Below are 20,771 nucleotides of genomic sequence, written 5' to 3' on the forward strand. Positions count from 1 at the left end.
GACAGGTATGGATGTTATGTAAAATTTGAACGAAATACAATAAAAAAATCTGAATTATTTCCATGTAATCGCAAACAAAATCTGAAGTATTTCTTAACTTCCATTTCAAAATGAAAATACAAAACCTGTATATAGGTCTATTGCCAAATCTAATTTGAAATTGGACTTTTGCTGGTAGAGGCAGTTTTTCTCGATATTTTGCCAAGTTTATTACTAACTCAAGGAAGCATCATTGTCCTTCATTTTACAGCATAATAAATTAGCATCAATTTTTGCTTTTGAATGTTGTAAATGACCATTTAATATCCATAAAGTAAGAGGAATGTTGTCCTAGATTAAATGCAAAATGGATACATTTGGTGATGATTTGGTGTATCACCAAAAAAAAAATATTCCGAAGTAGAGAATCATAAAATCTGAGAGAAAATTCGAATTTTGAAATGCCAACTTACATGTTGTCCAGGAATTGTACTAGTGTAACTCATTGGCGTAAATGATTGGTCTTTCTGTGGTTTCAACGGTCCACGAAATGCGCGTGCCCTTAGGAGATCCTCCTTGAGAGTCCTTCGAATGAGAACCGTTCCATCAGGGCAACTTTCTTGCAGACCAAAATGAGTTATCAAACTTTTGGAGTATGAGCGCGGTGGAATCTGGTTTCAGATTTCAGTAAAAAAACAGTTAGTCCAGTGAATGAGGCTTCTTCATAAAATATATTGGGAATTTACACATAGTAAACCTATAAGCTGACAGGTTTCACTGCTAGTAACCAATAAATACTATTCTACAGAGTTTTTTTTTTTTTGAGCTTCTATTCTACAGAGTTTGTCTTCTGTAATGTAGTACAGGGAATACATCATGCTGCAAAACAGATGACTTCCTTTTGAACTCTATGAATTATAATTCGCCATCGATCTAAATCTGATGTGTATGCCTTGTAAAGAACAGGTACAAACAAATCTAGAAAGACATTTTAGAATCATACCGTGATAACAGAACAATTGCTAGAAAAAATAGATTTTTGAAATCGACATCGATCAATTTTCTATTTTCTCCAGGGTACACTTCACTCCATGATCTCATTTTTGGTGCAGATTACCGTTGTGTAATTTTTTGTTTTGCAAATCTCTTTGATGCAATAATCTTCTGTTGCAAATCTCTACCACAGCTAGTGAAATAGCTATACTAAAACGCAAAAAATAAGTGCACATGAGAATATAATTTTTTTATCCTGACTATTACCTGAAGTTTGTGATTCTTGAGAAGAGGATGATCGAATGCAGGCTGTCTGTAGATGTCCACGCAATCAAAAACTACACTATAGCTATCCTGCCATTTCATCAAATGCAGAGTAATAAAAGAACGAAATATTGAATGGAGCATGGTAATTGGTTATTGGTGTCCCAAAGTTTCTTCACGTGGATATCAATATTACCTTGAAAGATTTCACATAGGGCTTGTTAAGCATCATGAGTTCTCTCTCCAGTGCTAAGTCGTCTTCGTTGGAGAGCACCAAGCTTCTTGCTGCAGCATTGCTGAAGAACAGAAAAGAGAGCACGACAAATATCGATGACTGCCCCATCTTGACTTGATCCAATGATCCTTGTGCTATGTTTGTCATTATATATGCAGCAGGGTGATCGGTGTATTTATGTGGCTAGATTTGTTACGCTATTGCTGTATCAAAGATGTTAATTAGGTGGTTCAGAATATTCCTTAATATTAGGGATATATATATAGGTTTTTAATGTGGTGATCCGAAATATTAAAAAGATTTAAAGCCAAAATACATACTATTTATGTAATATAACTCAATGACAATATTCTTGATGAATAAACTAATTTGAGTATAATATGGAGGGATTAGAATTGTAGCATTCAGAAACACTTTTTTTTTAAAAAAAAATGGTACGAGTATAATCCCTTTTGTTACAACATCTTTGCCTGGTTCTTGCCATTTCTAGCATGCTAATTTCCCCACGTATATTGTTTGTTGTATGGTTGTCTTCCTATTTGTGCTAATATAAGTTTTATATGTACCTTATGACAACTAATTCATGATGTTATATGTTAGCAGTGTCCTCTTCTCATGAGCTTGCCATTTCTATTCCTCATGGAGGCCACACCTCATTGTTGTGACTTTCACAATTCACACTACCTATGGTGATCAAGGATTTTTACGATCCAGCGGTACCGTACCGATTCTCGACCATTGGATCCGGGCAGATCCAACGGCTGGCAGAGATTGGTACTGTGGGGTACCAGTTCTAACCCTGATGCGGTACCTCGTGTTGAATGTAGGTGGAAGGGCAGTAATGTAATTCCGCGTGCCAATGATAGAGAGAGCAGACGGTAGATGCTCAGAAACCCTAGAATTTGCCTCTCCCGCATCTCTCTTAGTCCTGTCCCGCGGTGCCGCCGTCTTCCATCGCGCCGCCGCTGGACTTGTTCCTCTCCCACGCCGTCATCCTTCCCTTGTTCCTCTCTCGCGCCACCGCTGTTCTCTTTTTTCTCTCTCGCGCCGCCACCGGACTTTATCCTCTTCCGCGCCGCCAGCGTTCCCTTGTTGCTCTGCACCGCCGCTGGGAACGACAACGACTTGGACGCCGCCACCACCGGAAACGACAACGACTTGGATGATGCCATCGCCGGGAACAATGACTCGAACGCCGCATCCACCCTTGCTCATCTTTTCTATCCCAATCCTACCCATCCCGGATTCAATGGTTAGATGTGTTTTGGTACCGCGCGGTACCAGTACCACCTGGTACAACCTGCTGGACCGTAGCAATCCTCATGGTGATCACTCGTTTGCATTGGTTTTAATATATCTTATTTAGTATTTGTTTCCTAATTTATAGAATCCCTCCTAATTGTTGCTTCTCCCTTTCAAAGCGACTATATCTTTTAGATATTAGTAGTATTTACTTCTCTCTAACCGTTTGTTAAGGACGATGTTATGACATTAAACGCACATACACATGCCAATCATTGCAAATATGAGCAGCCCATGCACTTTCTTTGGTGAGGTGTGTTACGAAACCAGCAGCCCACAAAAACCCAACTTGATTACTTACTAATCGAGTCTATCACTAAATACGAAAGGTGAATGAAGCTATACCTATAAATAGAGTGAGAAGATTCACTATTGTACAATTTAAAAAGAGAATGAGTAAGAAAGCATGTCACACCCTCATATCTTTGTGACTCCATTTTTGTAAGCATTATATAATCCCTCTTAAACTACTTTGTAGCATGAAGGGTTGCATAATACCTAATTTGTAGTAGGGGGAGTAGCATAATACGTTATCAGCATAAGTTCTATCAGAGACCGAGGAAGAACAACGGTAAGAACTCCTAGGTTTGTTTTGCATCTCGTTGATCTGATTGTGAAAACGAACTCATCTTTCTGTCATTGTTCCCTTTTTGTGACTCTCGACAAACACTGCCACTGTCGACTTGGAGTCACCAGTGCAAGCCGATTGGGGTATTCTCTCGGTAGTCAGCACTAACTATGGCTCCGCCACATCGGGCCAAACAAGGACAGGCAAAAGAGCTAGCCACCACGCACTAGCAGTCAACCTCCACGCCCGCCTCGTGCCTATTCTATGATAAGCGATGCAGCATGCAGATGTCCACTCTTAGTAGTGATTTATTGTTTACTAGGCGTTTGAAATATATCTCCATTTGAAATGTCGATATATTCTATAACCCTTTCAAATGGCGACAGCAGTACAGTTTTGTGATATCTCAAAATGGGGAGTCTAATTTTGTTGTATTAACAAAAAATGGTATAGCTAATAAAAAAACTCGCATACCTAATGCCATACATCCTCATTCGACATCAAGACAACCCAATGCTTAATGGAAAAATTTTGCAACCCCTGCTAGATACAACAAGATACGTATGTAGCAACAACAATGATTTGAGCTCCATGTTGCCTTACCTTGTTTCATCAACTTGCCTGACATGAGCAAATAATGACATTTTTGCCGCTAAGCCTGAAAGAAATATGAAAATAGCTAACCTCATCTAGGAGGAAAACTTACTTGTATCGATTGTAGTGCTGTTGGCATCTAACATTTGCGAGATCAGTGAAGAACTTCTCTAAACGTGGTACAAAATCCTGTCCCTAGCGTTTTGCGGAGATCGCAGAAGCAGCAAAACAATGGAGTTTGGCTGGCGTGACAGTGAGTGCGTTAGCTTATACTGCACCGATGGCGTCGGTCATTTTCCTCTGTTTCGCGGGACATCGCCTTAATCTTCTTAGGTTTTCGGTGTATGTAATCTCGTCCTTGAAATCTTAATAATCCCTCCCTCCGAAAGTCTAAGACTTATTTTATTCTTTGGTTTTTTCCAAAAGTCTAAGTCCTATTTATAGTCATTATATGTTAAATTAAATTGTTGATGGGAACCAAGAAGCCATTTTAGTACTTCCTCCATCTACTTTTGATAGTCATATTTCCAAATCTGAAAAAATTTATTTTTGATAGGCATATTTCAATCCAACAACTTATCATCTTAATGGTTTTCTTTGAATTTAATGCGTGACTCTCTATTCTTCCACACAAGATTGGCTACATGAGCATCGAAAAATGTAAATATTAATGAATCGCTTGTTTACGAGGAATAATTAATACATGTTTAAAAATTCCTATGGAATAGGTAACCTATGCACATTTTGGAGGAAAGTTAGCAAGAGGTCCAACCTCTTGGAAAAATTCCTTTGAGTCTATCTCTCTCATCTGATTCCTGCGTTTTTCCTATGATCCAATCAAATGGTCATTCCTATGTTTTTCCTGTATTTTCCAATCCTCTGTTTTACACCTACATTCCTATCAGAATCATGTATTTTTCCTATTCCTCTGTTTTTCCATTCCTACGATTCAAAAGGACCCTACACTATCGCAGGAATGAGAAAACGTAGGAATAGAAAAAACGTAGGATTTTGATAGGAATGTAAGTGTAAAACAGAGGATTGCAAAACACAGGAATGGCCGTTTGATTGGACCGCAGGAAAAACGCAGAAATTAGAAGAGAGATAAAGACTCAAAGGAAAGTTTCCACGAGGTTCTATCTCATGTTAGAATTCCTTCAAAACTTGCATGGCATTAGGCATTCCATAGGAATTTCATAGGATTCCATAAGATCCATTCCTTTGTTTCAAAGGGCTATATAGGATAAATTCCTATAGGAATGAAATCCTTTAAAATTCCTATGAATTTCCTTTGAATCAAAGGGGACCTAAATAAATAGTGAACACAATAAATTTGTTTATGCTCTGTATATACTACTAGTAGCAGCATGAGTCGATACACAAAAGTTACAGGATTGCAAGAGCCGAGTCGCCGAGTCCTATACACAAAAAAATTGAGGTACAAGCAACCAAAATGGTTAGGTAAAGCAAAATATATGTATGTACTCACTATTCTATACCACATTTCCCTCAGGTAAAACTATTAGTCCAACTAGAAAGGGCGCGGAGAATCCTGTAACAATATATTTTAACATTCAGTAAAGGATTAGACTTGATAAAATGTAGTGAACTTCACAAGATTCAATTAGAATGCAGTGTGTTCACTTACAGTGCATAATCAATGATTTTCAGGACAAGGTTGAGAGGACTGTCCAGTTGATCAATTAGCTTGCTTTAGTAGCTGAGAACATTATATAGAATCCATTTCTGACAAACTTGAAATCAATAAGCCCACACGCTCTGCAAAGATCTTTGAACTCCGCTTCTGATAAGAAGATATTACTGCCGGTAAATTGGCTGATGTACTGCAAGATAATTTCATGAGAAAAGTGTGATTGTGTGAAACAAAACAGATTCCAAAAGGTGATACTACAGATAGCAGGACCAGATACTCCATAGGTTAACTTAAATATGCTAATATCTACATGTTCAAGCATTAAAGGTTCACTCCAATTTTAAATAACTACCATCATTAGGAAGCAAATTAATTTAACTTCTTAAAACGAATCATCAGTCGTGGATAATTAGGTTCCAGTATTACCGGGCGTCCTATCCTCAATACCGGTACAGCTGGTGGAAGAATATCTGCAACGAAAGTGGAAGCAACGAAAACGCCCCCAGGTCTAAGGACTCGACTAATTTCTGCAACCTGAAAAGAAAGAAGAAAATAATAATGTTACGCTTCCTCACAAGGTATCGATTGACAACTTGCTAAAAAGTATTTGTTGCTGGAGAAGTCTACATATTGTACATTCTACACACAGAAAAGCCACAAATAATGTACTGTGATTTTTCATAAAAACATGATTCCTTGTTCTTCAGTAAGTTATCAAGTGAACCTTAATACATGTGTAATAAGTACCCTGAGTAAGTTTTCATGTATCCTAGTGGTGGTTCATGTTTATCCTATGGTTAGTGCTTGTGTAATCACATACATGTGGCTATGGGAAGGTTGGAACCAAACAAGTATGAGCATTTTCTTGTTCTAGCACTATGTGCAATTTCAATGGGCTCTACAGATGGAATTAGACAAAAGAGAATATGCCATCCACGTGTATTTGAGTGCATAGAAGAACATCACTGAGGAAATGAGTATGGTTTTCTGTTTTTTTTCTTCTGAGAAAGACAAAGTCAGCAAATGCATAATATAGGAAACAACTCAAGCAGCTTGTAGAACTCAACAATACTGAAAGACACAGTAAGGTCGTAAGAGTTTTTACAGACATAAAATTGTTATTCAAGTAGAAATCTTACAGCACAAGCTGGGGATGGCCAACAATGGATCGCAGCAGCTGCATGGACAGCATCAATTGAACCGCTCACAAAAGGGAGTCGGGATATATCAGCTCTCACCAAGGCTAATGTCCTGAAACAGAAGTAATAAATAGCATTCAACGTTAGCATCAAGTATAGCATTCAACATTAGAAGAAATCAATAATGACGAAAAAATGCTATGAAGCATAAAAGACAATGCGAAGGACACAAATGAGTATTGCGACTTAATGAATTAAGCATGACAAAGGAATTACATACAAATGTTGGTGATTGGGGAACTGAGGACCATACTTATCTGAAATGTTTTCCTGCTTGACATATTCATTGCACTGCTTCAACATGTTCTCTGAGAAATCTAGTGCCACAACAAGAGAATATAGTTCACTCTTAACAAATAATCTTGAAAACAGGCCACTTCCACAACTTGCATCAACTATAATCCCTCCAGTTGTCGGTTTCAAATAAGTTTGAGCCATTTCAAACTGCAGTCGCGTTGCAATATTTTTCAGAAAGTGAAGAAATTATGCTTGCATGCACAAGATGATACATAAATGCTTTAATTATACCAAAGAAAATTGAACCTAATAAATTAACCATGGCTACAAGTTGTGTTCAGCACCAAGATTGATATTATAGGTAGAGAGTTTTGAGTACATCATCTCCTAAACTCAGCTGGTGGCTTACTTATTTAGTTTCTAGTGTTGAAAAAACGGGCTGGTTCCCAGTCCATCAGTTAACCCAACCACCTGATTGAGCTAGACCCAGTTTGGATGCAAATAGGACTTTTCTGGCTTGCCTTAACGAAAATGGTTGTGTGAACATTTGCGCATATATGTTGATCATATCCCTCTTAATATTTACCACACAAGTGTTTTGATTAGTTATAGCTATGTATTTCTAAAAAGCAAGAAAGAAGCTATGCAGCACATTTAATAATGATGGTCGCAAGATAGCTGTTTTACAAATGCAATAAAATCCTGAAGCATACAAAATAGTGAGTGGCATGACCTCTCTCTCTAGGCCTGGGAAACCACTCCAAATGAAATTTTGGCGCCATCCCCTCTCATAAAGAAATGATACCAGCGGAGTCCTGTTCCATAATCAACAGGAAATAAATAGTCTAAAGAGAAATAATCTATAAACAAGTATACCTATGTGAAAGACAGGCATATTTCATACCACATCTCCCAGATGGTCGAACATTTTCAAGGTTTCATAGAGGTGCAGAGGTTTCTTTCACTACATAACTACAGGCTACAGCCACAGACCACAAAGCATGATTTTGGCAGTTAATTGTAATTACTCTCAAACAACTAATGCGAGATGCTTAGCTACATTCTGCCAACAATTCATAAGTCAGGAATACGTCAATTTAAGCACGATAGGTTTGGTTCCTCTCGTAATGTGATCTGTTCATCTAAGTTCACCAGCTTAACAAACTTCAGAAGAATCTGTTACCTGAAAACTTCAGTTGTCACTGTCGTGGATTCAGAGTACTCAGTAGAACCAACTGCTACAGTCATATCCCAGTAATCCCCTCTATTGGGATAAAATTTCTTGCAGGTAGAACACTCAAGACTAGAACTAGAAGCAGCACTGACCGGCCTGAAAAGATTCAACAAATTAACTATCAAACGGGGAAGCGAAGCGATTAGCATGCCTCGATATGCTGCTGATGTGAAAATGGAAAAATACCACTTACGCGGACTGATCGCTCGAGCTTATGAGGGGGTAGTAGCAGATTGGGCATGCCAGCTTTCTGAGCTTGTTCTCTGCCGCCGGTTCACGCTCCACCGAAGATTCCTGCGCAATCAATCGTTCATTCATAATCTGCAGTTAAACATATATTGCAGCGAAATTTCGCGTCCCGTCTCCAGCTCCTGGGACACGCGCAGAGCGCGTAATCCGAGGAGCACGCGCGCGCGAGTGTCGAGCCCGCCACCCGTTCGACGGAATGCGTCAGAGGGCACGCTCACCTCGACGGCCTCGTCGGGGGCGGCGGTGACGAATTCGGGGGTGACGCTGGCGCGCAGGGCCGAGCGCGGGATGCCCTTCGCGGAGGCGGACGCTCCAGGCGCGCGCCGCTGCGCCGGCGCCGCGGCGCAGGACAGCAGGCGGTGCCCGCCGCGGCCGCCGCAGAGCGCCACGGCGGAGCCTGCGGAGCAGCGCGACCACATCGCCGGCGACCGGGAGCCGAAGCGCCGCGGCGGAGGAGGAGGCGAAGGCGAAGGTCTGGAGATCGTAGGAGCGGGAGGAGGGGTGTGCGGCGCGCGGGGCTCCCACGATGCCCACGAACGGGAGGCTGTGGCCGACGAACAAACACAGTGGCCACGAACCGTCGCTCCTTTGCGCAGCGAGCGAGATGATATCTGAGCGGAGTGGTGCGGGCCGAATCCATTGGACGTATCCAGTCCAGAGGCCACCGTGTTGGGTTGGGTACTTGGGCTACCGGAGGAAAGAGTTCGGCCCACCTAAAGTTCGAGGAATAAGTTTACTTCAGGTCCCTTAATTTGTCGCCGAGTCCGAAATTCAACCCTAGACCGCAAAGCCAGATACAATTCATCCCCACTTACAAAACTTAGTACAAAAGAGCTCTCGGCAGTATTGTCCTTAATTTGCTCTAGCCAGCTAGCAGCGTGTTTGATGTATCGATGATTTGATACAATCCCAACTCGATATGATCATGCGGTGCTGTTCGCGATGTGGAAGCTCGGGGGCAAGTGCGTGTGCTCAAGAGCGACTGCAAGACAGTCATGGCGGCGTGCTCCTGCTGCTGCCACGCGATGGTGGAGAAAACGGACAATATGCCATTCTATATGATGCTTACTGGATGAAATGCTACTCGGTAAAATGTATCGGCCTATCGGACAATACGCGCTCGCTGCATGCCCCGTCCTCCTTTTCCCGCGTCGTCGCCTCTTCCTCTGGTCCATCATCCCCACCGCTGCTCACCCGCCCGTTCGCCACCTTGTCCTCCTTCCGCCACCGCCTCCTGGCGAGGCCTCCGGCACCGCCCACCAGTCCACCCTAGATGCTCCCCTTTCCCCCTCTCTTCACAGCCACAGCCAGGGGTATTTCGGGCATAAAAATGATAAAAACTTTCCAAAGTGGCATTTCATCCGGTAGGCAATGTATTAAGTGGTATTTTATCTGATGCATTTTATTGAGTGGCATTTCATCGAAACCCCACATATAGCATACTATTCGTTTTCTCTGCAATGGTGGCCGCGTCATGCTACCCCTAGTGCACGTTGTGGAGCACCAGGCGCTTGCGCCGCCACCATGACGACGACGATGTGGAGGAAGGAGGAGGAGGAGGGCCCCTCCTCCATGGGAGGTGGGGATCGAGTACGGTGGTCGTTGCCGCCGGGAGAGGAGCGCGGCGGCGGAAAGGGAATGGAGGAATCAAGACCATATGCGGCGGTCTTTGCAGCGAGACTGACGAGCTTAGAGGAGAAGGCGGTGGCCAAGGCGAGGAGGAGCCACCATGGCCATGGGGAGAGCAGAGGGTGGAGACCAGATTGTTTTTTCTAGATCAAACTATCACGTAAACGCCACATCAATGTTACGTGGGACGAAAACCTAGTCAATGAGCCACCTAGGCGCCACGTTAGCCAAAACCAAAAACAATACTGCCAAGAGACCTCGTTTGCACTAGTTTTTTAAGTTGGGGATACGTTGCATCCAGTTTTGCGGTCCAGGGAAGAATTTAAGACTCGACGACAAGTTGAGGGACTTAAAATGAACTCATTCCAAATTTCGGCCCACCTCTTTCACTTAACCCACAGCTAGAATACGTGACGCGGTGACAAGATGCAACGAACGGCGCTCCCGGCCTGCCACTGCCATTCCCCGATGAGGAGGCGCCACTCGCGCGGGAGGCTGGCGAGGTCGCTAGCGCGGAGGCCGAGGCGGAGGAGGAGCGGAGGGAGGGAGGGTGAGCTTGCGCGGACGACGCGTGCTGCACTCGACGGCGTTCGCTGGAGGCGGAAGCTTTGGCTCAAGGCTCATTGTTGCATGGTTCACCATGTGGAGGGGCTGGTAAGTGGTAACTAGGTATAAAGTCGTGTTAATTATATCCATTTGGCTAGATGAATGACTTAAGGAACTAACACATTGTTGACGGTCGTTAGCGATCAGTTTCGACCGTCAATACTACTAAAATAAAGGAGAACTAGTTATGCTTGCAATGCATATTTGTGTTAGAATAATAATATTCCACTAGTATTAGGATTACTAACCTCTTGCAGAGAATGAACACAAAATAGAGGAGAATCGACATCAAACCAGACGATCAATCAATCGGACGATATCGAGAATCAGACTTATGCATGAATGGGCCAAGAACTCAGAAATGATACAACGAATTGGGCCAAAATTCACAAGTCTGCAGAGAAGAACAATAGTGGGGGCCACCTGCTAGAGCTTGGGCCGGTTGGGCCAGCCCAGAGTTCGGCCGAACCACCCTGGTCGTCGTTGGATCCAGGTTTTGGCTGGACGGCGTGGATCACTCCCCAATGACGGTTGGAGGGAAATTCCGACCATTCCAACTGCCACAACCGTCATTGGCAGCCTATTAAGGAGCTCATCTTCTCACTTCCTCTACACACTTCAAGCAAAGTTCTCTCATATTCTCTCAAGCTTAGTTTAGTAGTCTCAAGCTAGTGGAGTAGGAATAGAATAGAAATCAGAGTCCGGAGATCTTCGGAAGAGTTCGGGTATAGCTCTAGTAGCTCTCATTTCTTCTTTTGTAAGACTTGTACTTTATTTAGAATATTCTTCTTTATACAATTCTGGTATTGAAATACTTTCTAAGTATATGAATGCCAACTTTACTTTATATTCAAGTTATATTGATTATACTGCTAGCTTATCTGGGAGATGCATAGGTACGGGTGTAATGTTTGCTTATGCAATTACTCTATGTCATGACGATGATATTAGAGTAGTATCTGGTAGTTTAGGCGTGGTGTCTAGATTACTGGGTATCATTATTTGGGGTTATATGCTGCAGAAGAGAGGTGGGCCGCTAATGGTGACAGCTCAGTAGTACGGGTAATCCTTTGCACGTGTATATAGTCCTAAGTTAATTTCCTGGGGAGGGTACTCCTCCGTATTTAGCCCTGGTTGTATGGTCATGACGAACTGTCGTAAGGAACTCGGCAGTCAGGGGTGGCTTCTTGAAGTACCAGGAGGGCATCGGAAAGAGGGTATTAGCCAGTTAATCTTATAACTAGGGTGTATGTATAATATGTACACTAGAAGTATAGGAATATATTCTTTTCTATTTTCTTTCCACTTATCTTAGATAGTTTAATATGAGAATGAGAAGTCTTATGCTTATGTGTCATCCTACCCTATGAATTATATTAACCCCTGCTTAGACTATGATTATTACAAGTAACATATAAATTATATAAATTATTAGTACGGTTCTCTCTACTATAATCTTCCCACAGGATTAAACAAATACGATACCCTTGAAATACTCTCAGGTGAAATACTACAATGGTACATACGTGCACTTGCGGATAAACTCCGTAACCATAATATACCAGGAATATTTCTGCGTCATTGCTAGGAATTATATTTCTAGTAATGTCGTTAAGAAATACCAACACACATCAGGTTGTTTCTGTTGTAAACCAACCTATTAGTGAATCAGCGGATCTGTTACCTGTCCCTCCCATAGTAGTAGAGGCGTGAGATAATGTAGAACACCCGCACCCTTCCTTTTGCCCTCAAGAACATTACAGAAGTAGACAATGAACACAGATATAGTGTGGAGCTCTCTCTTTATTATAGATCTGATGTGTAGTATAAGCCAACCTTAGATGTTTCACCATGACTCTGTACATATATAAGTGTCTTAGGAGGAGATAGATCTTATTTTTACTTCGGTTCGAATTGGTACACAAGAAAGGATCTTATCTCCCTGGGAGATAATAATATTCCGTAACAGTTTCGGTGGCATGCAGCTATTTAATCGTGATCGCTTATCGCACTCAAGTTGTTGATTAGCATTTGCAGTCTGTAAGTAACAAAGCAAAATAATTTGAAGCTGGAGGGTCGGGGTATAGATGGAAATTACATGAAAGGATGAAGTTAAAGGAGAAAGAGGCAATGGCTCCACATCTTCACCAATGAAAGGCGAGCTCGACATGGATTAGCAACTTCCGCATGCTGCCCTTTATGCACCTTTGATGAAGATGTGGAGCACCTCTTCTCCTACGTTGTCCCGGTGTAGCAGCCATCTAGCACGCCTTCGGCCTAGACGAACACCAGCGCCTCCCTACCACGACTCGAAGACGTCTGGGACATCCCTCCACACGAACACTTCATCACTCCTCGAGTCTGGTGCACCATCCTTCTCGCTGCAATTTGGAATATTTGGAAACGGCGCAACAACAAGGTCTTCAATTCCCTAGATGACTCTGCACCGTCAGTTCTCCGGTGTTATACTAGCGACATCGACTTGTGGTCCCACCGATGTCACAATGTTGAGGGCAAACAGCAGCTTCGTAATTGGGCCTCGCAACTCTTTGTAATTAGCTCTTAATTAATCCTCTCTCTCACCCCCTTAACCCTTCTCCTATATATGATTTCTTCAAATCAATAAAAGTTCAGGCTGGCGTCTGACACCCGCTATAGTTTCCCTTAAAAAAACCTAATTTTATGTTTCATGAGTTATAAACAACTTTGCCGCATCTATCTCTCCCTTCATTCATGCTATGTGTTGCTGAAAGGGTATTTGAGATATCAAACTAAAATGAAATATTAAATTTATCACGATTGATCAAGTGTAATGCATTTCATTTCTAACATACAAGTGTATCGGACAATCATTGATGGGGAGGGTTACTAGTTTGTAATTAATAATATCAATATCTCTATATAGATTAACTTTTCCATGTTTGAAGTCAATTTCAGCACAATCTTTTATTCAAGATTACTCAATTCAAGTCTACCCATGTAAATTTAAACCTATTTAATTCACGATTGCAAATCGTACTTGTGTTTGTGTAGCCAATTTTATCTGCAATTCACGTACTGTCTTAAAATTGGCCTATTGCGTTGGACCCAATGGATCGTGAGTTCGTGACACTGCTGTCCTTCAAGTTTGACCCTTGATGCAGAACGGTGTAATGTGTATGGACAGGAAGTTCAGGGTATGCTTGAAAACCAAAAGTGAGGCCAAAACCATGGCCAACTACGAATTTAGAAAAAAAAATGTTAGGCACAAATGCATCTTTCAATGGGTTAGTTTTCGGATTAACATCTAGCTAATAGTCCAAAGAAATGGGTATAAAATCTTTAGAACAAAGGATTAACTGTAGCGGCTATAGCAAATGCAACTTTAATAGTAATCAATCTGAGCCATCATGAATAGCTCAAGACAGTTGGTTATAGAGGCACCACCATGACCCAAAAGGACCCACTCCAACTAGCGCTCATGGTCTTTTTCTTCCTCTAGCTCTCTTTATTTTTCCTATGGAGAAAAAAGTTTTCTTATTCTCCCCTCCTAACTACTCCTATATTGTAGCCACAAGACGTCCCTATAAATCAATCCTACCATTGTGTTTCACACTTTCACTTTTGTTAAGGCATACAAACTCGCTATAATTGATGACATATCTTTTACCCTTCAAACCATCGCTTTGGCACTAAAATATAACGCGTAACAAGATCCTCTTGTCAAGATTCTAGTACTTAGGGTTGTTTATAGTCGGTTGCCTGGGATTGCGGCTTAGCCACAACCAACATGAATAGTGTGGCAAGCAACAGGCTGTAGCCGTTGCAGTCGTAGGCTTACCTATCGAATATCCCTAATATTCCCGAGTATTGGTATCAAAACTAAATGAGCCTAGACATAGAGACTTGTAATATTTGTCAACAAAGTACGAGTTTATTGATAAATAAACTAAATGAGCCTAGGCATAGAAATTTGTACGAGTTTGGTTGTGTATATAATTCTTAATTTTTAAGTGCATAGGTAGAAGATATAACTATACAAACAAGGATGCAGTCATATACAATATACAATGAACTTCTAAAAAAAATCTTTGTTATAAAAAGTGCTTTTATCAAATGACACCAATGGTATCATTTTAATGAAATTACAGAAACTGTTTGTAGTCTCACCTTGAGCTTGATCAGCTCAAGTTTGATGATCTTCATTTGCTTGATCAGGCTGTCCAAGACCATATGTCCAATTGTGAACCTAGACGATGCATCTGTCGCGAGAAATTAAAATTTTCCATTGGTTAAGGCAGACACGAGGATGCCACGCCATTCTACAGTCACAGACCAAATAACATGCTGGGCTCAGAGTTATACATGGGATGAACCTAAGACGGTCCGATCCAGGTTGACATTTGACACTTTGACAGCGCCTGTGGATTATTCTCTTCCCTGGTGGCCGGAGTTTGGGCTTTCGTAAAGGACCCACAGAATACAGAATGTTAACAAGACTGATCATAACAAGGATCTCCGCAAGGAAGTCTTCAGCCTGCCTAATTACCCAATCCAACTCCTAAACAAACATTCAGCACAGACACAAACACAACCCTCTCTTACGTCAGAGCACTTCTTTTTAGTAGCGGAATGGCAGATCACTAGACCAGCAGCAGTAGAGCTAGAGCGGTGCTTGCTCTTGCTCGTAGTCGTAGGGTGTTTGGCCGTTTGACGTTTGCCCATGTGACCATCCCCACCCACTGTACCAAACCCCACGCCCCAGGTCGTCCACCTCCATCCCGCGTCGGTCTCGTCTCTCCCCCGTTTCTCCCCCCTTCCCCGCGTCGTCAAACCCCCCCGCCTCAGCCGTTTCGTCCCCGACTCCGCACTGCTGCTGCTGGTGGTGTGGGTTCGCTTCCCACTCACTCACACACCCACACACACTATCCTCCTCCTCCTCGTCGTCGTCGCCGCGACGCCGCCTTTCTCTCCACCGCGATTTCTATATATAAAACGCCCCCAAAAATACCTTGCCCCTCCCTCACTCCACCGGATCTACACCGCCAACGCACAAAACACCCCACCGGATCTTGAGTGCTTGCGGCTGCCGGAGATCGATGGCGCGGTGGCCGAGGCCAGCGCTGCTGCTGCTGCTCGTCGCCGTGCTGCTCCTCTCCCACATTGCGCTCTGCTCCTCCGCCGCGGCGTCGGGGAAGCCCAAGGGGAAGGGTGTCGGGGGGCGGAAGGCGCTGCTGGCTGATGATGGTGGGGAGGAGGAGGAGGTGGTGGTGGTGCCGCCGCCGGTGAAGAAGGCGAAGGGTGCCGCGGCTGCGGTGGGGAAGATCAAGAAGAAGGTCGTCGGGGTGGACGGCAAGAACCAGACCAAGGTTGTGAAGGGCAAGAAATCGGAGCCCGCTGGTGCGGTGAAGGCGACCAAGAAGTTGTCGGCGGCGGCGGCGGCGAAAGCTTCTGCGGATGCGGCCGTTGTTAAGGCGAAGGTCCCGAAGACGGATAAGGCGGCGACGGCGAAGTCCAAGGGAACCGACACCGCGAAGCCGGCGAAGGTGGCGAAGGCGGGGAGTGCCAAGGCGGTGAAGCCGGTGAAGCCGGTGAAGACGGCGAAATCTGAGTCCGGTGTCGCCGCCAAGGCGAAGAAAGCGTCCAATTCGACCGTGGATGGTGGTGCCAAGCAGGCCAAATCGAGCAAGAAGGCGGCGCAGGCGGTGGTTGATGGGGAAGCGAGTGGTGGCAAGGTGAATGCCACCGCGAGCAATGAGGCGGCGGAGGTGGAAGAGGATGTGGTGTTCGCGGAGGCGGCGGAGGGGACGGACGACCTCATCTCCGAGTTCAAGGGCCTCCCGGCGCGGCTGCAGGAGACGCTCATGCCGGACCTGGCGCGGCTGTCGCACTCCTCCAAGCTGTACCTGTCCGCGGCGAACGCCGGGATCGCCGACGGCGTGCGGCCGATCCTGGGGGGCCGGTGGGCGGCGGCCGCCGCGTCGGCGGCCTCCATTGCGCTGCTGCTCCTGCCGCTGTTCATGCTCACGGCGCTGGTGCGGCGCATGGCCCCGTACCTGCCGCTCCTCCACCGCGCGCTGCTGCTCGCGCAGGCGTACCTCGCCATCTACTTCGCCACGCTCGCGCTCGCCGCCGCCGCCACGGGGCTCGAGCCGCTCCGCTTCTTCCACGCCGCCTCGCCGGCGGCGTACGCCTGGACGCAGGCCGCGCAGTCGCTCGGCTTCATGGGCTACCTCATGCTCCAGATGGTGGACCTCGTCGCCGTCTTCTCCGGCGCCGCCTCGCCGGAGGAGGACGGCAACGGGGACGCCACCAAGGCGCTCGGCCTGGCGCAGATGGTCGTCGGCCTCGCCGTCGGCCTGCACTACTACGCCGCCGTGTTCCACCGCGCCGCGGCCGGCGAGGCCCCCCGCGCGAATTGGCGCGTGTACGCCGTGTACGCCGCTTGCTTCGTCGTCGTCTGCGCGTGCGCGCGCGCCGAGAGGAGGAAGAAAGCCTACCTCGCCGGCGGCACCGACGGCGGCGCCGAGGAGTGGAAGAAGAGCTGAGCAAAATACACACAAACTTCAGGGTCTCATCTGCAAATTTCGCAATTTGGTGGAAGCCGAAGGGCATGGTTGTAAGAAGATTTAGGATTGGTGGAAACAAATATTCAGAAAAGGAAAACAAGATGAAAAAAAAACTGCCATTTTTCTTTTTTTTTCTCCCTTGCACTAGCATTATTATGTTTTCCTTTTTCATATTGATTGGTTTTAGTACAGAGGGATAAATTGCCACAATGGTGGCAAAATAAGGGATAAGTTATTATTATTCACGAGATATTATTACATAAGGATCAAGAAATTGTGGTGCCCGGAGGAGAAAAATCTCCCGAGGCAGCGTGCTAATGTACTAGAATTTTGTTGAAAAATTGAGGTGTTCACTTCTGAAGAAAATGGTCTTCAGTTCACATGCTGATATGCATAATCCGAGTGATATTGTTACTCTGTTTGCATGGAATTTAGGAAATTAATGGAGAAAGAGGAGTGGGTGTAATGGGGATTAATGATAGTATGGGAATTTGGTGAGCTGTTGTTGTTTGGGGAATTAAAGAGGATTTGTACTTCTCGGCTGGAAAAGACCTCTGCTTTCACAAAAGTATCACGAGATCCTTGGGGATAGCTAGCCTAGCTTGTTCTGATGCCCCTTGATCAGCATCAGCTTGCTGTTCTGCTTCTGCATAACTGGCAAATGCAGAAAAGCGTATCAGCATTATATTCCACACAGCTAACTGATAAGAAACTAGCTAATTTTCTGTTAATTTTGCCTCTTCTTTTTTAACTTTGACCAATAGTATCTTGCATTCAGCAATTCAGGAAGTGTTTTTGTAATGATGTTCTGATTCCAACACATCCATGGTGAGCACCGTGAAGCTTCGGCAGCAATCATTCATGGATGTTTTATGGCCTGGCAGATTTACTTAAGCAGCTGTGAGTGAGATACAGTGAGCAATTGGAGAGGAGAGGCCTTGGACCCCATCCCAGAGTTGGTGGCCTCTGTTTGCAAGCGTGCCCTATAGTAGTGGAGTACTCCTGAATAAAAGAACCAGTGCTAGTAATCAGGACAAAATAACTGCACTCAAAATTACAGCAACTGTAAATACACATACTCATACATTGACATATCACATAACCCTGCCTTTCTTGAAAACCTAACTGAACAATGTTCTTATTTTCTGGTGAGAAACCAGAAAGGAAAAAAGTCAAAAACAGATGATATCGCACTAACTGATCAGATAGATGGGTTAAAGAAAGGGTAGGCACATCTCCGGAGCTACAAAATGGTGGCTGAACTGAAACCGAAACTGAAACTGAAATCGCCGTGTTGACGAAAGGCAGGCAGGCAAGCAATGCCCAACAGTTGTTGACTGGCTTCTTCAAGATGGAAGCCTAGCCTTGAAACATATATGTCTGCATCCATGCCTGGCTGTCTGGTATTACTCCTAGTTGTACCTCGCCAGATTTGGTTTGGTTGAGTCGCATTTGCTGCACTTTACAAGCCATCAGTGGATCACCCCCACAATTTACTATCACTGCTACTTCTGCATACCAATAAACACCATGGCAGTACTGCTGACGCTCAATGATGATGAACAAAGAAGCATCATCAGATCAATTGAACAACAATTAACAAAGGGCTTGTTTCAAATGTTTTTTTATATGACTGTGGCTTATAAACCGAAGACACACGTAATCAAACACATCAAGAAAATATTTTGAAGGTAAGACTTTTCTTGGCGGTCTTAAAAACGAAAGCTCGGGAAATAAATGATGAATAACCCTAAATTAACTCTGAAGCTCAGGAGTAATAGTTTCATGTCTCTTAAACCCCCAGCTCATCAAACCCAACAGGCTTAAAGACGTCAACATCGCTAATCTGAATTATTTATTAACACTCGTATGAATTATTGACATGGGGCTGGGACTGATCACTTGATGATGCATAAATGGGTTGGCTCGAGGTCACCTTTTCCATGGCTTGCATGGCATGGCATGGCAGTGGCAATAGCAAATTGGCAATGGCATATTGGCGGCATTGGCTGTGTGTGTGACTTGCCCAACCCACCCACCGCGTTGCACTTGCACATTTGCACGAGCTCCTCATCCCAAACCCTCGTTTGGCCCGGCTCGATTAATCGATCGACCCGGTTGGTCCCCGCCTCGAAGCAATGATGCGAATGCGTGTCCGCGAAAGTTGCAACCACGCCGACACGCGTCTCGTCCAACTGTGTTGTCCGTGAGAGAGAGAGAGAGAGAGAGGGGCTCCGGTAAGTAGGGACTAGGGCCGTGGCTGTGTCTAGTTCACCCAAACTACCCCCAACTTTCAATTTTCTACCACATCACACCACATCTAAAATTTTTTACACACATAGGCTTTTAACTTTTTTTTAAACTTCTAACTTTCCCCAAACTTCTAACTTTTTTCAGTAACTAAACACAGCCTAGGTGTGTGTGCAAGGTTTACAAAACGACTGGATTTTTTTCTCTTTTTTTTCCATTTGAAAATTTATTTTACAAATAGATCGGTGATAAAACTTATTTCGGGAATGAATTCTTTTCACGGCGGCAAAGCACCATGGTCCAATATAACGGTGCCAATTTCGGCTTATCCCCCTAGTCTCCCCATGGAAGATAAGTCCTTATATAAATGGAGCGTCACTAATGTCATTGACACCGATGATCTATTTATAAAAACATTTTAGAAAACGGATTTATTTATAATAATAAAATATTTACAAAATGTCCTCAGTGCCAATGTCATTGGCACCGAGAATCTATTTGTAAATATTGTTTTATTATAAATATGTTATTTCGATTTTTTTAACTAGGAAAAAGTATGAATTACCCCTTGAATTATCGTGGTCAATCGAATTACCCCCCAAACCCGAAAACCAGATATCGTTCACCCTGAACTTTTAATATCGGACGAATTACCCCCCTCGACCCAATCTAGTGTAGTTTTGTCCTATATGGCGTACCTGTGGCAATATAGTCAGTATTTTCTTTTAAAAAATTAGTGGGACTCACCTGTCATACCTCCTTTTCACCTCTTCCTTATCTCTCTCTCTCTCGTGGGCGGAGACACGCATGGCGGCACGCGGCGTGAGACGAGGAGGGGGAACCGGACGGTAGCGTGAGGCCGCTGCGGCGGCGGTGGTCCAGGCGGAGCATGAGTGCAAGCTCTCTGCCGTTGGGGGGGTGGTCATGGCGGTGAGGAAGGGGAATGCGCGAGGAGTCAGCCGCCCGCAGCGTTGACGATGGTGGGGAGTGTCTGGAACAGCCTGGTCGACTTGTGTGTTGCCGCTATCCCCGTGAACAGCATCGGGAAGGGGAAGCACCTCGAGACGGCACTGCTGTAGCTATCCCCGTGAACAGCATTGGGAAGGGGAAGCACCTCAAGGCGGCGGCGGCGGCGGCGATGGAGGTGGAGTCGGAGTTGCCGGCGGGGACGGACCAGGCGGTCGGGGCGGAAGCGAAGCTCGCCCGGGCGGCGGTCGGCTGAGGCAGAGC

At 44.5% G+C, this 20,771-nt stretch overlaps 2 protein-coding genes across 2 annotated transcripts; one reads left to right on the forward strand and one right to left on the reverse strand.

The window, feature by feature from the left end:
• Window positions 1–5,258: 5,258 nt before the first annotated feature.
• Window positions 5,259–9,075, reverse strand: LOC127781516 (uncharacterized methyltransferase At1g78140, chloroplastic-like). Its single transcript, XM_052308478.1, has 9 exons — window positions 8,727–9,075; window positions 8,453–8,553; window positions 8,209–8,355; window positions 7,759–7,840; window positions 7,042–7,232; window positions 6,729–6,840; window positions 6,016–6,123; window positions 5,584–5,779; window positions 5,259–5,487 (listed from the first exon to the last, which is right to left on the reverse strand). The coding sequence occupies exons 1-8, from the start codon at window positions 8,925–8,927 to the stop codon at window positions 5,639–5,641; spliced, it is 1,083 nt and encodes a 360-aa protein (XP_052164438.1). The 5' UTR covers window positions 8,928–9,075; the 3' UTR covers window positions 5,259–5,487; window positions 5,584–5,638.
• Window positions 9,076–15,404: 6,329 nt separating this feature from the next.
• Window positions 15,405–17,532, forward strand: LOC127783288 (uncharacterized). The gene has a single exon (XM_052310530.1). It carries the CDS (start codon window positions 15,822–15,824, stop codon window positions 17,268–17,270), a length of 1,449 nt encoding a protein of 482 aa, XP_052166490.1. The 5' UTR covers window positions 15,405–15,821; the 3' UTR covers window positions 17,271–17,532.
• Window positions 17,533–20,771: the final 3,239 nt, after the last annotated feature.

This window comes from Oryza glaberrima, chromosome 8 (genome assembly GCF_000147395.1).
Source record: "Oryza glaberrima chromosome 8, OglaRS2, whole genome shotgun sequence".
NCBI classification, from domain to species: domain Eukaryota; kingdom Viridiplantae; phylum Streptophyta; class Magnoliopsida; order Poales; family Poaceae; genus Oryza; species Oryza glaberrima.

What these genes read in the sequence shown, in the direction of transcription:
- LOC127783288 (XM_052310530.1), top strand. Translation starts at nt 15,822, where the DNA reads ATGGCGCGGTGGCCGAGGCCAGCGCTGCTGCTGCTGCTCGTCGCCGTG.
- LOC127781516 (XM_052308478.1), bottom strand. Translation starts at nt 8,927, where the DNA reads ATGTGGTCGCGCTGCTCCGCAGGCTCCGCCGTGGCGCTCTGCGGCGGC. An exon ending in CCCCCGACGAGGCCGTCGAG is followed by an intron (nt 8,554 to 8,726) that starts GTGAGCGTGCCC and finishes TTGATTGCGCAG; the next exon opens with GAATCTTCGGTGGAGCGTGA. An exon ending in CAGGAAAACATTTCAGATAA is followed by an intron (nt 6,841 to 7,041) that starts GTATGGTCCTCA and finishes CTTCTGTTTCAG; the next exon opens with GACATTAGCCTTGGTGAGAG.